This window comes from Phyllobates terribilis, unplaced genomic scaffold (assembly GCF_046119375.1).
Source record: "Phyllobates terribilis strain yellow unplaced genomic scaffold, ASM4611937v1 Scaffold_14__1_contigs__length_39327217, whole genome shotgun sequence".
Lineage (NCBI taxonomy): Eukaryota > Metazoa > Chordata > Amphibia > Anura > Dendrobatidae > Phyllobates > Phyllobates terribilis.
Window position 1 is genome coordinate 34,591,979 of NW_027362774.1, and position 19,381 is coordinate 34,611,359.

Sequence of the window (19,381 nt, forward strand, 5' to 3'; positions counted from 1 at the left end):
ATACTGCTCCCTATGTACAAGAATATAACTACTATAATACTGCCCCCTATGTACAAAAATATAACTACTATAATACTGTCCACATGTACAAGAATATAACTACTATAATACTGCTACTATGTACAAGAATATAACTACTATAATACTGCCTCTATGTACAAGAATATAACTACTATAATACTGCTCCTATGTACAAGAATATAACTACTATAATACTGCCCCCTATGTGCAAGAATATAACTACTATAATACTGCCCCCTATGTGCAAGAATATAACTACTATAATACTGCCCCCTATGTACAAGAATATAACTACTATAATACTGCTCCTATGTACAAGAATATAACTACTATAATACTGCCCCCTATGTGCAAGAATATAACTACTATAATACTGCCCCCTATGTGCAAGAATATAACTACTATAATACTGCCCCCTATGTACAAGAATATAACTACTATAATACTGCTCCCTATATACAAGAATATAACTACTATAATACTGCCTCCTATGTACAGGAATATAACTACTATAATACTGCCCCCTAGGTACAAGAATATAACTACTATAATACTGCTCCTATGTACAAGAATATAACTACTATAATACTGCTCCTATGTAGAAGAATATAACTACTATAATACTGCTCCTATGTACAAGAATATAACTACTATAATACTGCCTCCTATGTACAAGAATACAACTACTATAATACTGCCCCCTATGTACAGGAATATAACTACTATAATACTGCTCCCTATATACAAGAATATAACTACTATAATACTGCCTCCTATGTACAAGAATATAACTACTATAATACTGCCCCCTATGTACAGGAATATAACTACTATAATACTGCTCCCTATATACAAGAATATAACTACTATAATACTGCCTCCTATGTACAGGAATATAACTACTATAATACTGCTCCCTATATACAAGAATATAACTACTATAATACTGCCTCCTATGTACAGGAATATAACTACTATAATACTGCTCCCTATATACAAGAATATAACTACTATAATACTGCCCCCCATGTACATGAATATAACTACTATAATACTGCTCCTTATATACAAGAATATAACTACTATAATACTGCCCCCTATGTACAAGAATAGAACTACTATAATACTGCCCCCTATGTGCAAGAATATAACTACTATAATACTGCTCCTATGTACAGAAATATAACTACTATAATACTGCTCCCTATGTACAAGAATATAACTATTATATTACTGCTCCTATGTACAAGAATATAACTACTATAATACTGCCACCATGTACAAGAATATAACTACTATAATACTGCTCCCTATGTACAAGAATATAACTACTATAATACTGCTCCCTATGTACAAGAATATAACTACTATAATACTGCCCCTATGTACAAGAATATAACTACTATAATACAGCTCCTATGTACAAGAATATAACTACTATAATACTGCCCCTATGTACAAGAATATAACTACTATAATACTGCTCCTATGTACAAGAATATAACTACTATAATACTGCTCCCTATGTACAAGAATATAACTACTATAATACTGCCCCTATGTACAAGAATATAACTACTATAATACTGCCCCCTATGTACAAGAATAGAACTACTATAATACTGTCCCTATGTACAAGAATATAACTACTATAATACTGCGCCCTATGTACAAGAATATAACTACTATAATACTGCTCCCTATGTACAAGAATATAACTACTATAATACTGCCCCTATGTACAAGAATATAACTACTATAATACTGACCCCTATATACAAGAATATAACTACTATAATACTGCGCCCTATGTACAAGAATATAACTACTATAATACTGCGCCCTATGTACAAGAATATAACTACTATAATACTGCTCCCTATGTACAAGAATATAACTACTATAATACTGCCCCTATGTACAAGAATATAACTACTATAATACTGACCCCTATATACAAGAATATAACTACTATAATACTGCGCCCTATGTACAAGAATATAACTACTATAATACTGCGCCCTATGTACAAGAATATAACTACTATAATACTGCTCCCTATGTACAAGAATATAACTACTATAATACTGCGCCCTATGTACAAGAATATAACTACTATAATACTGACCCCTATATACAAGAATATAACTACTATAATACTGCCCCCTATGTACAAGAATATAACTACTATAATACTGCGCCCTATGTACAAGAATATAACTACTATAATACTGCTCCCTATGTACAAGAATATAACTACTATAATACTGCCCCTATGTACAAGAATATAACTACTATAATACTGACCCCTATATACAAGAATATAACTACTATAATACTGCCCCTATGTACAAGAATATAACTACTATAATACTGACCCCTATATACAAGAATATAACTACTATAATACTGACCCCTATATACAAGAATATAACTAATATAATACAGCTCCTATGTACAAGAATATAACTACTATAATACTGCTCCTATGTACAAGAATATAACTACTATAATACAGCTCCTATGTACAAGAATATAACTACTATAATACTGCTCCTATGTACAAGAATATAACTACTATAATACAGCTCCTATGTACAAGAACATAAATACTGTAATACTGTCCCTATGTACAAGAATATAACTACTATAATACTGCCCATATGTACAAGAATATAACTACTATAATGCTGCCCCTATGTACAAGAATATTACTACTATAATACTGCCCCCCTATGTACAAGAATATAACTACTATAATACTGCCCCCTATGTACAAGAATACAACTACTATAATACTGCCCCCTATGTACAAGAATACAACTACTATAATACTGCCCCTATGTACAAGAATATAACTACTATAATACTGCCCCCTATGTACAAGAATACAACTACTATAATACTGCCCCCTATGTACAAGAATATAACTACTATAATACTGCCCCCTATGTACAAGAATATAACTACTATAATACTGCTCCCTATGTACAAGAATATAACTACTATAATACTGCCCCCTATGTACAAGAATATAACTACTATAATATTGCTCCTATGTACAAGAATATAACTACTATAATACTGTCCCCTATGTACTAGAATATAACTACTATAATACTGCCCCCTATGTACAAGAATATATCTACTATAATACTGCTCCTATGTACAAGAATATAACTGCTATAATACTGCTCCTATGTACAAGAATATAGCTACTATAATACTGTCCACATGTACAAGAATATAACTACTATAATACTGCTCCTATGTACAAGAATATAACTACTATAATACTGCTTCTATGTACAAGAATATAACTACTATAATACTGCCCCCTATATACAAGAATATAACTACTATAATACTGCTCCTATGTACAAGAATATAACTACTATAATACTGCCCCCTATGTGCAGGAATATAACTACTATAATACTGCCCCCTATGTACAAGAATATAACTACTATAATACTGCTCCCTATATACAAGAATATAACTACTATAATACTGCCTCCTATGTACAGGAATATAACTACTATAATACTGCTCCCTATATACAAGAATATAACTACTATAATACTGCCCCCTATGTACAGGAATATAACTACTATAATACTGCTCCCTATATACAAGAATATAACTACTATAATACTGCCTCCTATGTACAGGAATATAACTACTATAATACTGCTCCCTATATACAAGAATATAACTACTATAATACTGCCTCCTATGTACAGGAATATAACTGCTATAATACTGCTCCCTATATACAAGAATATAACTACTATAATACTGCCCCCCATGTACATGAATATAACTACTATAATACTGCTCCTTATATACAAGAATATAACTACTATAATACTGCCCCCTATGTACAAGAATATAACTACTATAATACTGCCCCCTATGTGCAAGAATATAACTACTATAATACTGCTCCTATGTACAGAAATATAACTACTATAATACTGCTCCCTATGTACAAGAATATAACTATTATAATACTGCTCCTATGTACAGGAATATAACTACTATAATACTGCCACCATGTACAAGAATATAACTACTATAATACTGCTCCCTATGTACAAGAATATAACTACTATAATACTGCTCCCTATGTACAAGAATATAACTACTATAATACTGCTCCCTATGTACAAGAATATAACTACTATAATACTGCTCCTATGTACAGGAATATAACTACTATAATACTGCCACCATGTACAAGAATATAACTACTATAATACTGCTCCCTATGTACAAGAATATAACTACTATAATACTGCTCCCTATATACAAGAATATAACTACTATAATACTGCTCCTATGTACAAGAATATAACTACTATAATACTGCGCCTATGTACAAGAATATAACTACTATAATACTGCTCCCTATGTACAAGAATATAACTACTATAATACTGCCCCTATGTACAAGAATATAACTACTATAATACTGCCCCCATGTACAAGAATATAACTACTATAATACTGTCCCCTATGTACAAGAATATAACTACTATAATACTGTCCCCTATGTACAAGAATATAACTACTGTAATACTGCTCCTATGTATAAGAATATAACTACTATAATACTGCTCCTATGTACAAGAATATAACTACTATAATACTGCCCCTATGTACAAGAATATAACTACTATAATACTGCCCCTATGTACAAGAATATAACTACTATAATACTGCCCCCTATGTACAAGAATATAACTACTATAATACTGTCCCCTATGTACAAGAATATAACTACTATAATACTGCTCCTATGTATAAGAATATAACTACTATAATACTGCTCCTATGTACAAGAATATAACTACTATAATACTGCCCCTATGTACAAGAATATAACTACTATAATACTGCCCCTATGTACAAGAATATAACTACTATAATACCGCCCCCTATGTACAAGAATATAACTACTATAATACTGTCCCCTATGTACAAGAATATAACTACTATAATACTGCTCCTATGTATAAGAATATAACTACTATAATACTGCCCCCATGTACAAGAATATAACTACTATAATACTGTCCCCTATGTACAAGAATATAACTACTATAATACTGCTCCTATGTATAAGAATATAACTACTATACTACTGCTCCTATGTACAAGAATATAACTACTATAATACTGCCCCTATGTACAAGAATATAACTACTATAATACTGACCCCTATATACAAGAATATAACTACTATAATACTGCCCCCTATGTACAAGAATATAACTACTATAATACTGTCCCCTATGTACAAGAATATAACTACTATAATACTGCTCCCTATGTACAAGAATATAACTACTATAATACTGCCCCTATGTACAAGAATATAACTACTATAATACTGACCCCTATATACAAGAATATAACTACTATAATACTGCCCCTATGTACAAGAATATAACTACTATAATACTGCCCCTATGTACAAGAATATAACTACTATAATACTGCTCCTATGTACAAGAATATAACTACTATAATACTGCCCCCTATGTACAAGAATATAACTACTATAATACTGACCCCTATATACAAGAATATAACTACTATAATACTGCCCCTATGTACAAGAATATAACTACTATAATACTGCTCCTATGTACAAGAATATAACTACTATAATACTGCCCCTATGTACAAGAATATAACTACTATAATACTGCCCCTATGTACAAGAATATAACTACTATAATACTGCCCCTATGTACAAGAATATAACTACTATAATACTGCCCCTATGTACAAGAATATAACTACTATAATACTGACCCCTATATACAAGAATATAACTACTATAATACTGACCCCTATATACAAGAATATAACTACTATAATACAGCTCCTATGTACAAGAATATAACTACTATAATACTGCTCCTATGTACAAGAATATAACTACTATAATACAGCTCCTATGTACAAGAATATAACTACTATAATACTGCTCCTATGTACAAGAATATAACTACTATAATACTGCTCCCTATGTACAAGAATATAACTACTATAATACTGCTCCCTATGTACAAGAATATAACTACTATAATACTGCTCCTATGTACAAGAATATAACTACTATAATACTGCGCCCTATGTACAAGAATATAACTACTATAATACTGCCCCTATGTACAAGAATATAACTACTATAATACTGCTCCCTATGTACAAGAATATAACTACTATAATACTGCCCCCCATGTACAAGAATATAACTACTATAATACTGTCCCCTATGTACAAAAATATAACTACTATAATACTGCGCCCTATGTACAAGAATATAACTACTATAATACTGCTCCCTATGTACAAGAATATAACTACTATAATACTGCCCCTATGTACAAGAATATAACTACTATAATACTGCCCCTATGTACAAGAATATAACTACTATAATACAGCTCCTATGTACAAGAATCTAACTACTATAATACTGCTCCTATGTACAAGAATATAACTACTATAATACAGCTCCTATGTACAAGAATATAACTACTATAATACTGCTCCTATGTACAAGAATATAACTACTATAATACTGCTCCCTATGTACAAGAATATAACTACTATAATACTGCTTCCTATGTACAAGAATATAACTACTATAATACTGCTCCTATGTACAAGAATATAACTACTATAATACTGCTCCCTATGTACAAGAATATAACTACTATAATACTGCCCCTATGTACAAGAATATAACTACTATAATACTGCTCCCTATGTACAAGAATATAACTACTATAATACTGCTCCCTATGTACAAGAATATAACTACTATTATACTGCCCCTATGTACAAGAATATAACTACTATAATACAGCTCCTATGTACAAGAATATAACTACTATAATACAGCTCCTATGTACAAGAATATAACTACTATAATACTGCTCCTATGTACAAGAATATAACTACTATAATACTGCCCCTATGTACAAGAATATATCTACTATAATACTACCCCTATGTACAAGAATATAACTACTATAATACTGGCCCTATGTACAAGAATATAACTACTATAATACTGCTCCCTATGTACAAGAATATAACTACTATAATACTGCTCCCTATGTACAAGAATATAACTACTATAATACTGCTCCTATGTACAAGAATATAACTACTATAATACTGCTCCTATGTACAGAAATATAACTACTATAATACTGCTCCCTATGTACAAGAATATAACTATTATAATACTGCTCCTATGTACAGGAATATAACTACTATAATACTGCTCCTATGTACAGGAATATAACTACTATAATACTGCTCCCTATGTACAAGAATATAACTATTATAATACTGCTCCCATGTACAGGAATATAACTACTATAATACTGCTCCTATGTACAGGAATATAACTACTATAATACTGCCACCATGTACAAGAATATAACTACTATAATACTGCTCCCTATGTACAAGATTATAACTACTATAATACTGCTCCCTATGTACAAGAATATAACTACTATAATACTGCCCCTATGTACAAGAATATAACTACTATAATACAGCTCCTATGTACAAGAATATAACTACTATAATACTGCCCCTATGTACAAGAATATAACTACTATAATACTGCTCCTATGTACAAGAATATAACTAGTATAATACTGCTCCCTATGTACAAGAATATAACTACTATAATACTGCCCCTATGTACAAGAATATAACTACTATAATACTGCCCCCTATGTGCAAGAATATAACTACTATAATACTGTCCCCTATGTACAAGAATATAACTACTATAATACTGCGCCCTATGTACAAGAATATAACTACTATAATACTGCTCCCTATGTACAAGAATACAACTACTATAATACTGCCCCTATGTACAAGAATATAACTACAATAATACTGACCCCTATATACAAGAATATAACTACTATAATACTGACCCCTATATACAGGAATATAACTACTATAATACAGCTCCTATGTACAAGAATATAACTACTATAATACTGCTCCTATGTACAAGAATATAACTACTATAATACAGCTCCTATGTACAAGAATATAACTACTATAATACTGCTCCTATGTACAAGAATATAACTACTATAATACTGCTCCCTATGTACAAGAATATAACTACTATAATACTGCTCCCTATGTACAAGAATATAACTACTATAATACTGCTCCTATGTACAAGAATATAACTACTATAATACTGCCCCTATGTACCAGAATATAACTACTATAATACTGCTCCCTATGTACAAGAATATAACTACTATAATACTGCCCCCCATGTACAAGAATATAACTACTATAATACTGTCCCCTATGTACAAGAATATAACTACTATAATACTGCGCCCTATGTACAAGAATATAACTACTATAATACTGCTCCCTATGTACAAGAATATAACTACTATAATACTGCCCCTATGTAGAAGAATATAACTACTATAATACTGCTCCTATGTACAAGAATATAACTACTATAATACTGCGCCCTATGTACAAGAATATAACTACTATAATACTGCCCCTATGTACAAGAATATAACTACTATAATACTGCTCCCTATGTACAAGAATATAACTACTATAATACTGCCCCCCATGTACAAGAATATAACTACTATAATACTGTCCCCTATGTACAAGAATATAACTACTATAATACTGCGCCCTATGTACAAGAATATAACTACTATAATACTGCCCCTATGTACAAGAATATAACTACTATAATACTGCCCCTATGTACAAGAATATAACTACTATAATACAGCTCCTATGTACAAGAATATAACTACTATAATACTGCTCCTATGTACAAGAATATAACTACTATAATACAGCTCCTATGTACAAGAATATAACTACTATAATACTGCTCCTATGTACAAGAATATAACTACTATAATGCTGCTCCCTATGTACAAGAATATAACTACTATAATACTGCTTCCTATGTACAAGAATATAGCTACTATAATACTGCTCCTATGTACAAGAATATAACTACTATAATACTGCTCCCTATGTACAAGAATATAACTACTATAATACTGCCCCTATGTACAAGAATATAACTACTATAATACTGCTCCCTATGTACAAGAATATAACTACTATAATACTGCGCCCTATGTACAAGAATATAACTACTATAATACTGCTCCCTATGTACAAGAATATACCTACTATTATACTGCCCCTATGTACAAGAATATAACTACTATAATACAGCTCCTATGTACAAGAATATAACTACTATAATACTGCTCCTATGTACAAGAATATAACTACTATAATACTGCCCCTATGTTCAAGAATATATCTACTATAATACTACCCCTATGTACAAGAATATAACTACTATAATACTGGCCCTATGTACAAGAATATAACTACTATAATACTGCTCCCTATGTACAAGAATATAACTACTATAATACTGCTCCCTATGTACAAGAATATAACTACTATAATACTGCTCCTATGTACAAGAATATAACTGCTATAATACTGCTCCCTATGTACAAGAATATAACTACTATAATACTGCTCCCTATGTACAAGAATATAACTACTATAATACTGCTCCTATGTACAAGAATATAACTACTATAATACTGCTCCTATGTACAGGAATATAACTGCTATAATACTGCCCCTATGTGCAAGAATATAAATATTATAATACAGCTCCTATGTACAAGAATATAACTACTATAATACTGCTCCCTATGTACAAGAATATAACTACTATAATACTGCCCCTATGTACAAGAATATAACTACTATAATACTGCCCCTATGTACAAGAATATAACTACTATAATACTGCCCCTATGTACAAGAATATAACTACTATAATACTGCCCCCTATGTACAAGAATATAACTACTATAATACTGCTCCTATATACTAGAATATAACTACTATAATACTGCTCCAATATACAAGAATATAACTAATATAATACTGTCCCCTATGTACAAGAATATAACTACTATAATACTGGTCCTATGTACAAGAATATAACTACTATAATACTGCTCCCTATGTACAAGAATATAACTACTATAATACTGCCCCTATGTACAAGAATATAACTACTATAATACTGCTCCTATGTACAAGAATATAACTACTATAATACTGCCCCTATGTACAAGAATATAACTACTATAATACTGCCCCTATGTACAAGAATATAACTACTATAATACTGTCCCCTATGTACAAGAATATAACTACTATAATACTGCCCCCTATGTGCAAGAAGATAACTACTATAATACTGCTCCTATATACAAGAATATAACTACTATAATACTGCTCCAATATACAAGAATATAACTACTATAATACTGCCCCCTATGTACAAGAATATAACTAATATAATACTGTCCCCTATGTACAAGAATATAACTACTATAATACTGCTCCTATGTACAAGAATATAACTACTATAATACTGCTCCCTATGTGCAAGAATATAACTACTATAATACTGCCCCCATGTACAAGAATATAACTACTATAATACTGCCCCTATGTACAAGAATATAACTACTATAATACTGCCCCTATGTACAAGAATATAACTACTATAATACTGCTCCCTATGTACAAGAATATAACTACTAAAATACTGCTCCTATGTACAAGAATATAACTACTATAATACTGCCCCTATGTACAAGAATATAACTACTATAATACTGCTCCTATGTACAAGAATATAACTACTATAATACTGCCCCTATGTACAAGAATATAACTACTATAATACTGCCCCTATGTACAAGAATATAACTACTATAATACTGTCCCCTATGTACAAGAATATAACTACTATAATACTGCCCCCTATGTGCAAGAAGATAACTACTATAATACTGCTCCTATATACAAGAATATAACTACTATAATACTGCTCCAATATACAAGAATATAACTACTATAATACTGCCCCCTATGTACAAGAATATAACTAATATAATACTGTCCCCTATGTACAAGAATATAACTACTATAATACTGCTCCTATGTACAAGAATATAACTACTATAATACTGCTCCCTATGTGCAAGAATATAACTACTATAATACTGCCCCCATGTACAAAAATATAACTACTATAATACTGCCCCTATGTACAAGAATATAACTACTATAATACTGCTCCTATATACAAGAATATAACTACTATAATACTGCTCTAATATACAAGAATATAACTACTATAATACTGCCCTCTATGTACAAGAATATAACTACTATAATACTGCCCCTATGTACAAGAATATAACTACTATAATACTGCTCCTATATCCAAGAATATAACTACTATAATACTGCTCCTATGTACAAGAATGTAACTACTATAATACTGCTCCTATATACAAGAATATAACTACTATAATACTGCTCCTATATACAAGAATATAACTACTATAATACTGCCCCCATGTACAAGAATGTAACTACTATAATACCGCCCCCTATGTACAAGAATATAACTACTATAATACTGCCCCTATGTACAAGAATATAACTACTATAATACTGTCCCCTATGTACAAGAATATAACTACTATAATACTGCCCCCTATGTACAAGAATATAACTACTATAATACTGCCCCTATGTACAAGAATATAACTACTATAATACTGTCCCCTATGTACAAGAATATAACTACTATAATACTGCTCCTATATACAAGATTATAACTACTATAATACTGCTCCAATATACAAGAATATAACTACTATAATTCTGCCCCCTATGTACAAGAATATAACTACTATAATACTGCCCCTATGTACAAGAATATAAGTACTATAATACTGCCCCCTATGTACAAGAATATAACTACTATAATACTGCCCCTATGTACAAGAATATAACTACTATAATACTGTCCCCTATGTACAAGAATATAACTACTATAATACTGCTCCTATATACAAGAATATAACTACTATAATACTGCTCCAATATACAAGAATATAACTACTATAATTCTGCCCCCTATGTACAAGAATATAACTACTATAATACTGCCCCTATGTACAAGAATATAACTACTATAATACTGTCCCCTATGTACAAGAATATAACTACTATAATACTGCTCCTATGTACAGGAATATAACTACTATAATACTGCTCCTATGTACAAGAATATAACTGCTATAATACTGCCCCCTATGTACAAGAATATAACTACTATAATACTGCCCCTATGTACAAGAATATAACTACTATAATACTGTCCCCTATGTACAAGAATATAACTACTATAATACTGCTCCTATATACAAGAATATAACTACTATAATTCTGCCCCCTATGTACAAGAATATAACTACTATAATACTGCCCCTATGTACAAGAATATAACTACTATAATACTGTCCCCTATGTACAAGAATATAACTACTATAATACTGCTCCTATATACAAGATTATAACTACTATAATACTGCTCCAATATACAAGAATATAACTACTATAATTCTGCCCCCTATGTACAAGAATATAACTACTATAATACTGCCCCTATGTACAAGAATATAAGTACTATAATACTGCCCCCTATGTACAAGAATATAACTACTATAATACTGCCCCTATGTACAAGAATATAACTACTATAATACTGCTCCTATGTACAAGAATATAACTACTATAATACTGCCCCCTATGTACAAGAATATAACTACTATAATACTGCCCCCTATGTACAAGAATATAACTACTATAATACTGCCCCTATGTACAAGAATATAACTACTATAATACTGCCCCTATGTACAAGAATATAACTACTATAATACTGCCCCTATGTACAAGAATATAACTACTATAATACTGCTCCTATGTACAAGAATATAACTACTATAATACTGCTCCTATGTACAAGAATATAACTACTATAATACTGCTCCTATGTACAAGAATATAACTACTATAATACTGTCCCCTATGTACAAGAATATAACTACTATAATACTGCTCCTATGTACAAGAATATAACTACTATAATACTGCTCCTATGTACAAGAATATAACTACTATAATAATGCCCCTATGTACAAGAATATAACTACTATAATACTGCCCCTATGTACAAGAATATAACTACTATAATACTGCCCCTATGTACAAGAATATAATTACTATAATACTGCTCCTATGTACAAGAATATAACTACTATAATACTGCTCCTATGTACAAGAATATAACTACTATAATACTGCCCCCTATGTACAAGAATATAACTACTATAATACTGCTCCTATGTAGAGGATATAACTCCTATAACACTGCACATTGCGCTGTCTTTTCTGTCTCCTGTGGGGGGACGTTTCCGGCTGTGGAGGATCTGTATATTTTCCGTTGTTTTCCTCTCTTGATGATTCTCACATTTCGTGTATAATTGGGATATCAGCGTCTCTGCTTTGGGGCTGTCGGACGTGCGGTGCTTTATCTCCTCTCTGGGGGCCACTGCTGAATTGTTCCTCTGGCTGTCATGACCTGTTGTCCTTTTGGTTGTCTTGACCTGCTGTCTCTCTGGCTGTTATGACCTGCTGCCCCTCTGGCTGTCATCAACTGCTGCCCCTTTGGTTGTCAAGACACATTGCCCCTCTTGCTGACATGACCTGCTGCCCCTCTTGCTGTCATGACCTGCTGCCCTTTTGGCTGTTATGATTTGCTTCCCCTCTGGCGGTCAAGACTTGGCCCCTCTGGCTGCCATGATCTGCTGCCTCTCTACCTGTCATGACCTGTTGTCCTTCTGGCTGTTATGACCTACTGTTCCTCAGGCTGTTGTAACCTGCTGCACATGTGATGTATAGCTAGACACCATCTTCTGGCTGCGATCCTGAGAGTCCTTATGGGTAATGGCCTCCAGATCAGGAATATTCTTGTGTTTGCTGCATTAGTCTGAGGCCTCAGTGTCGGGTGAAAGGTCGGGACCCCGGCCAGGATCTGACCCTTACACTTGTTTTTGCAGATTTCGATCTCCGCCACTTCTGGAAGTGGAGCCGCTTTGAGGATTACGTGCAGTTCTGCCTGTCGCTGACCATCTTGGGGGCGCTCCTCACTTATCTCCTCCTGGATGTCCCCATCTTTGTGGAGGGTCTGGGGTTAGTCGCTCTTCTAACTGAAGCCACATTGGGACTCCCTCAGCTGCTGCAGAACCTCAGGAACAAGTCCACCCAAGGGATGAGGTAACAAACAATGTTCATGTATCTGAAGAAGTGGTCACTAGGGGGCGCCGCTGCACTGGTGTCTGTGATTGATGGATCCCGTCACCCCAGGGAGGACGTGTCCTAATGCCACCAAACGTCAGACGTTTAGAGATAAGAGCCGCACTCATAGGTGATTTACAAAGTTTATTGTGCTGCAATAAGATGGAGTGCGAAGCGATGAGCCGCGACGTTTCCACCTATTAGGAGTCTTTCTGAAACATGGCTCTATAGGCTCCTATAGCAGAAGTGAGAGGAAGGCAGGTACTTCAGGTGGTGCCGCCGCAGCGGTGGTGTGCGATCATCAGCAGGTAAGTGCTTTCTTTGCAAATCATCTATGAGTGCGGCTGTTAACTCTATGCTAAGTTCTGAATCCAGTACAGCCTGCACACACCCTCTGCAGCTCAGTGCGCATCCTCTTTATTACTAACCGAACGGCAGAAGAAGGCAAAGTTACAAAAACATCCGCAAATCCACCGAGCACCAGATCCACGCCCGTATACCACACAGCACCAGCCCCTCAGCTATCACTGCTGACAACCTGCCTGTACTTAGAGGTTGTCAGCACCACCCCCGCTCCATGGACGGCTGCCCCTTCTTATGATAAGACACTTGTGTCCCTGAGGACTTCCCATCATTGTGGTGGCGCATGATGGCAAGCGTCTGCACTGACACTGTGCTCCTCCGCGCCTGGTGCTACGCTGCCCATTACTGCACCGTGTACTCATGAAGCAGGGGGCTCAGGATGAACAGCAGCCGTGGGAGGATACAGATTGTGAGATGAATAATTACTGATGTCCTCTGTGCTGCTGATATCCGGGGTCCTGAATCAGGGTTAGGGTTAGACGCCCTCAGACGCCAATGCTGTAGCATGTGCCAGCAGCCGTGGCCCTGGGGCCCGCACATGGCCGGCACTGACAGCCTATAAATTATCTCGTCAAGGAGATTGGCACAGAAATGATGGAGGGAGAATTGTGCCGTGGCCCAATCAGTTCGGGCCCCGGACCTCACCCTCCACCCAGTAGCGGCCCCGATCCTCTCCCTCCTCCCAGTGCTGGCTCTGGACATCACCCTCCTCCCAGTGCCGGCCCGGACCTCACCCTCCTCCCAGTGTCGACCCCGGACCTCACCCTCCTCCCAGTGCCGGCCCCGAACCTCGCCCTCCTCCCAGTGTCAGCCCCGGACCTCGCCCTCCTCCCAGTGCCGACCCCGGACCTCGCCCTCCTCCCAGTGCCGACCCCGGACCTCGTCCTCCTCCCAGTGCCGACCCCGGACCTCGCCCTCCTCCCAGTGCCGACCCCGGACCTCGCCCTCCTCCCAGTGCCGACCCCGGACCTCACCCTCCTCCCAGTGTCGACCCCGGACCTCACCCTCCTCCCAGTGCCAGTACAGGTCCTCGCCCTCCTCCCAGTGCCGACCCCGGACCTCACCCTCCTCCCAGTGCCGACCCCGGACCTCACCCTCCTCCCAGTGCCGACCCCGGACCTCGCCCTCCTCCCAGTGCCGACCCCGGACCTCGCCGTCCTCCAGTGCCGGCTCCGAACCTCGCCCTCCTCCCAGTGTCAGCCCCGGACCTCGCCTTCCTCCCAGTGCCGACCCCGGACCTCGCCGTCCTCTCAGTACCGGCCCCGAACCTCGCCCTCCTCCCAGTGCTGACCCCGGACCTCGCCCTCCTCCCAGTGCCGACCCCGGACCTCGCCCTCCTCCCAGTGCCGACCTCGGACCTCGGCCTCCTCCAAGTGCCGGCCACGGATCTAACCCTCCTCCCAGTGCCTGCCCCGAACCTCGCCCTCCTCCCAGTACCAGCCCCGAATCTCGCCCTCCTCCCAGTGATGGCCCCTGACTTCGCCCTCCTCCCAGTGTCAGCCCCGGACCTCGCCTTCCTCCCAGTGCCGACCCCGGACCTCGCCGTCCTCCCAGTGCCGGCCCCGAACCTCGCCCTCCTCCCAGTGCTGACCCCGGACCTCGCCCTCCTCCCAGTGCCGACCTCGGACCTCGCCCTCCTCCAAGTGCCGGCCACGGATCTAACCCTCCTCCCAGTGCCTGCCCCGAACCTCGCCCTCCTCCCAGTACCAGCCCCGAATCTCGCCCTCCTCCCAGTGACGGCCCCTGACTTCGCCCTCCTCCCAGTGCCGATACCGGACCTCGCCCTCCTCCCAGTGCCGACCCCGGACCTCGCCCTCCTCCCAGTGCCGACCCCGGACCTCGCCCTCCTCCCAATGCCAAACCCGGACCTCGCCGTTCTCCCAGTGCCGGCCACGGACCCAACCTTCCTCCTAGTGCCGGCCCCGAACCTCGCCCTCCTCCCAGTACCAGCCCCGAATCTCGCCCTCCTCCCAGTGACGGCCCCTGACCTCGCCCTCCTCCCAGTGCCGGTACCGGACCTCACCCTCCTCCCAGTGCCGGTATACTGACCTTGCCCTCCTCCCAGTGCCAGCCCCGGACCTCACCCTCCTCCCAGTGCCGGCCCCGGACCTCACCCTCCTCCCAGTGCCGGCCCCGGACCTCACCCTCCTCCCAGTGCCGGCCCCGGACCTCACCCTCCTCCCAGTGCCGGCCCCGGACCTCACCCTCCTCCCAGTGCCGGCCCCGGACCTCACCCTCCTCCCAGTGCCGGCCCCGGACCTCACCCTCCTCCCAGTGCCGGCCCCGGACCTCACCCTCCTCCCATTGTCGGCCCCAGACCTCACCCTCCTCCCATTTTGGGCCCCGGACCTCACCCTCCTCCCTGTGCTGGCCCCGGACCTCACTCTCCTCCCAGTGCCGGCCCCGGACCTCATCCTCCTCCCAGTGCCGGCCCCGGACCTCACCCTCCTCCCAGTGCCCAACCTCATCCTCCTCCCAGTGTAGGTCCTGGTCCTCACCCTCCTCCTAGTGCCGGACCTCACCCTCCTCCCAGTGCCGGCTCCTGACCTCACCCTCCTCCCAGTCCTGAACCTCACCCTCCTCCTAGTGCCGGACCTCACCCTTCTCCCAGTGCCAGCCACGGACATCACCCTCCTCCCAGTGCTGGCACCAGACCTCACTTTTTCCCAGTGCCGGGCCTGGACCTCACCCTCCTCCCAGTGCCGGCCCCGGACCTCACCCTCCTCCCAGTGCCGGTACCGGACCTCACTCTCCTCCCAGTGCTGGCTCTTGACCTCACCCTCCTCCCAGTGACGGCCCCGGACCTCACCCTCCTCCCAGTGCCGGTCCCGGACCTCACCCTCCTCCCAGTGCCAGCCCGGACCTCACCCTCCTCCCAGTGCCGGCCCCGGACCTCGCCCTCCTCCCAGTACCAGCCCCGAATCTCGCCCTCCTCCCAGTGACGGCCCCTGACCTCGCCCTCCTCCCAGTGCCGGTATACTGACCTTGCCCTCCTCCCAGTGCCAGCCCCGGACCTCACCCTCCTCCCAGTGCCGGCCCCGGACCTCACCCTCCTCCCAGTGCCGGCCCCGGACCTCACCCTCTACCCAGTGCCGGCCCCGGACTTCACCCTCCTCCCAGTGCCGGCCCCGGACCTCACCCTCCTCCCAGTGCCGGCCCGGACCTCATCCTCCTGCCAGTGGCAGCCCCGGACCTCACCCTCCTCCCAGTGCCAGCCCCGGACCTCACCCTCCTCCCAGTGCCGGCCCCCGGACCTCACCCTCCTCCCAGTGCCGGCCCCGGACCTCACCCTCCTCCTAGTGCCGGCCCCGGACCTCACCCTCCTCCTAGTGCCGGTCCAAAACTTCACCCTTCTCTCTGTGTCTCTCCCCATTAGTGTGAAGATGGTCGTGCTGTGGACTGCCGGCGACTGCTTTAAGACGTCATACTTCATCATTAGGGCCACCCCGGCTCAGTTCTGGCTGTGCGGAGCCCTGCAGATCTGCCTGGACACTCTCATCCTCCTCCAGGTGTGGTACTACAACCAGCAGCCTCACATTAAGTTTGGCTGAGGATCTGACAATTCCTGGAGGGCGGGGAATGTGGCCCGGGGGCCACAAGGTCTGAAGCCGGACCCAAAGAGAAGTAATATATAAGTGCTATATATACACACCCATCATTCTGACACCCGGAGGGGAGAGACGATGAGACTCCGCAGGACCTCGCAACTGCGTGACTTGGCAATAGCAGGAATAGGGGCCTCAAAGAAAGATGGGCCCCGATGTGCTCCTGACACCCCCTCCACCACATACAGACCCCAGTAATCTCCTGCCGATCACTGCGCCGATCGTTGCGTCCGGTCTTGTCCGTTATTATTATATGTTAACCTGTAATAACTAAAGATGTGACCTCAAATCCACAAGATGAGCGACAGTGCAGTATATCTCTCAGAAACCAGACGGCGTCAGCGTCAGACCGCGCGCCGGCTTGTGCCGCATCACCGGGAACCTTCTTCGCTCACAGACGCGTCATGTTCCTCGTCCCCCTGATTACAGACGGTTCTGATCAATCCGAAAAGCAGAAGAATAAACCTCCGGAGCGTTAAATGTGTAACTGCAGAATAAGAATCGCCCTCGTGAGTCATAACTGCGCGCAGGTGACGGTGGGAGATCAGCCCCGCGCCCGGGCACCGCAGGTGTCAGTCTATGGGACCATAATCGGGGGTCCGGATCAGGGGACCCTGCGACTCCAAAATCGCTGATAAAGTCAGTTTTGTGCAACGTTGGAGCCCCGCACACTTTCCGCACCACCCAATCAGAATGACTACAGGAACCATGAGTCCCAGCATGCCCCTGATCCGCTTTCAGTGCTCAGACTTCCCTGCTCATCACCGTGCGGTGTATAATGAGCCAGAGGTCAGCGGGCATTACTATAATACCACGTATGGCGGCAGCGGGACCGGCGCCAGCGCGAACATCATCATCTGTACAGATTGATCCAGAGGACGGACCCCCGAGATTAACCGGAGACAGAGCAACATCAGGACAAACGGCATCACTCACCTCCAGAGCTGCAGTCACTATTCTGCTGTTACATCATGTCTTATCCTCCAGTCACCTCCAGAGCTGCAGTCACTGTTCTGCTGTTACATCGTGTATTATCCTCCAGTTACCTCCAGAGCTGCAGTCACTATTCTGCT

At 40.2% G+C, this 19,381-nt stretch overlaps 1 protein-coding gene across 4 annotated transcripts in view; it reads left to right on the forward strand.

Moving 5' to 3' along the window:
- The window catches only part of LOC141175908 (solute carrier family 66 member 2-like), a 74,971-nt gene extending 56,367 nt beyond the window's left edge, over positions 1 to 18,604 (forward strand). For all 4 annotated transcript variants that reach the window (XM_073659902.1, XM_073659903.1, XM_073659901.1 and 1 more), the window contains exons 4-5: positions 14,103 to 14,319; positions 18,080 to 18,604. In XM_073659902.1, the coding sequence (XP_073516003.1) occupies positions 14,103 to 14,319; positions 18,080 to 18,254 (392 nt within the window). In that variant the 3' untranslated portion in view covers positions 18,255 to 18,604. The remainder of the gene's footprint in view (positions 1 to 14,102; positions 14,320 to 18,079) is intronic.
- Positions 18,605 to 19,381: the final 777 nt, after the last annotated feature.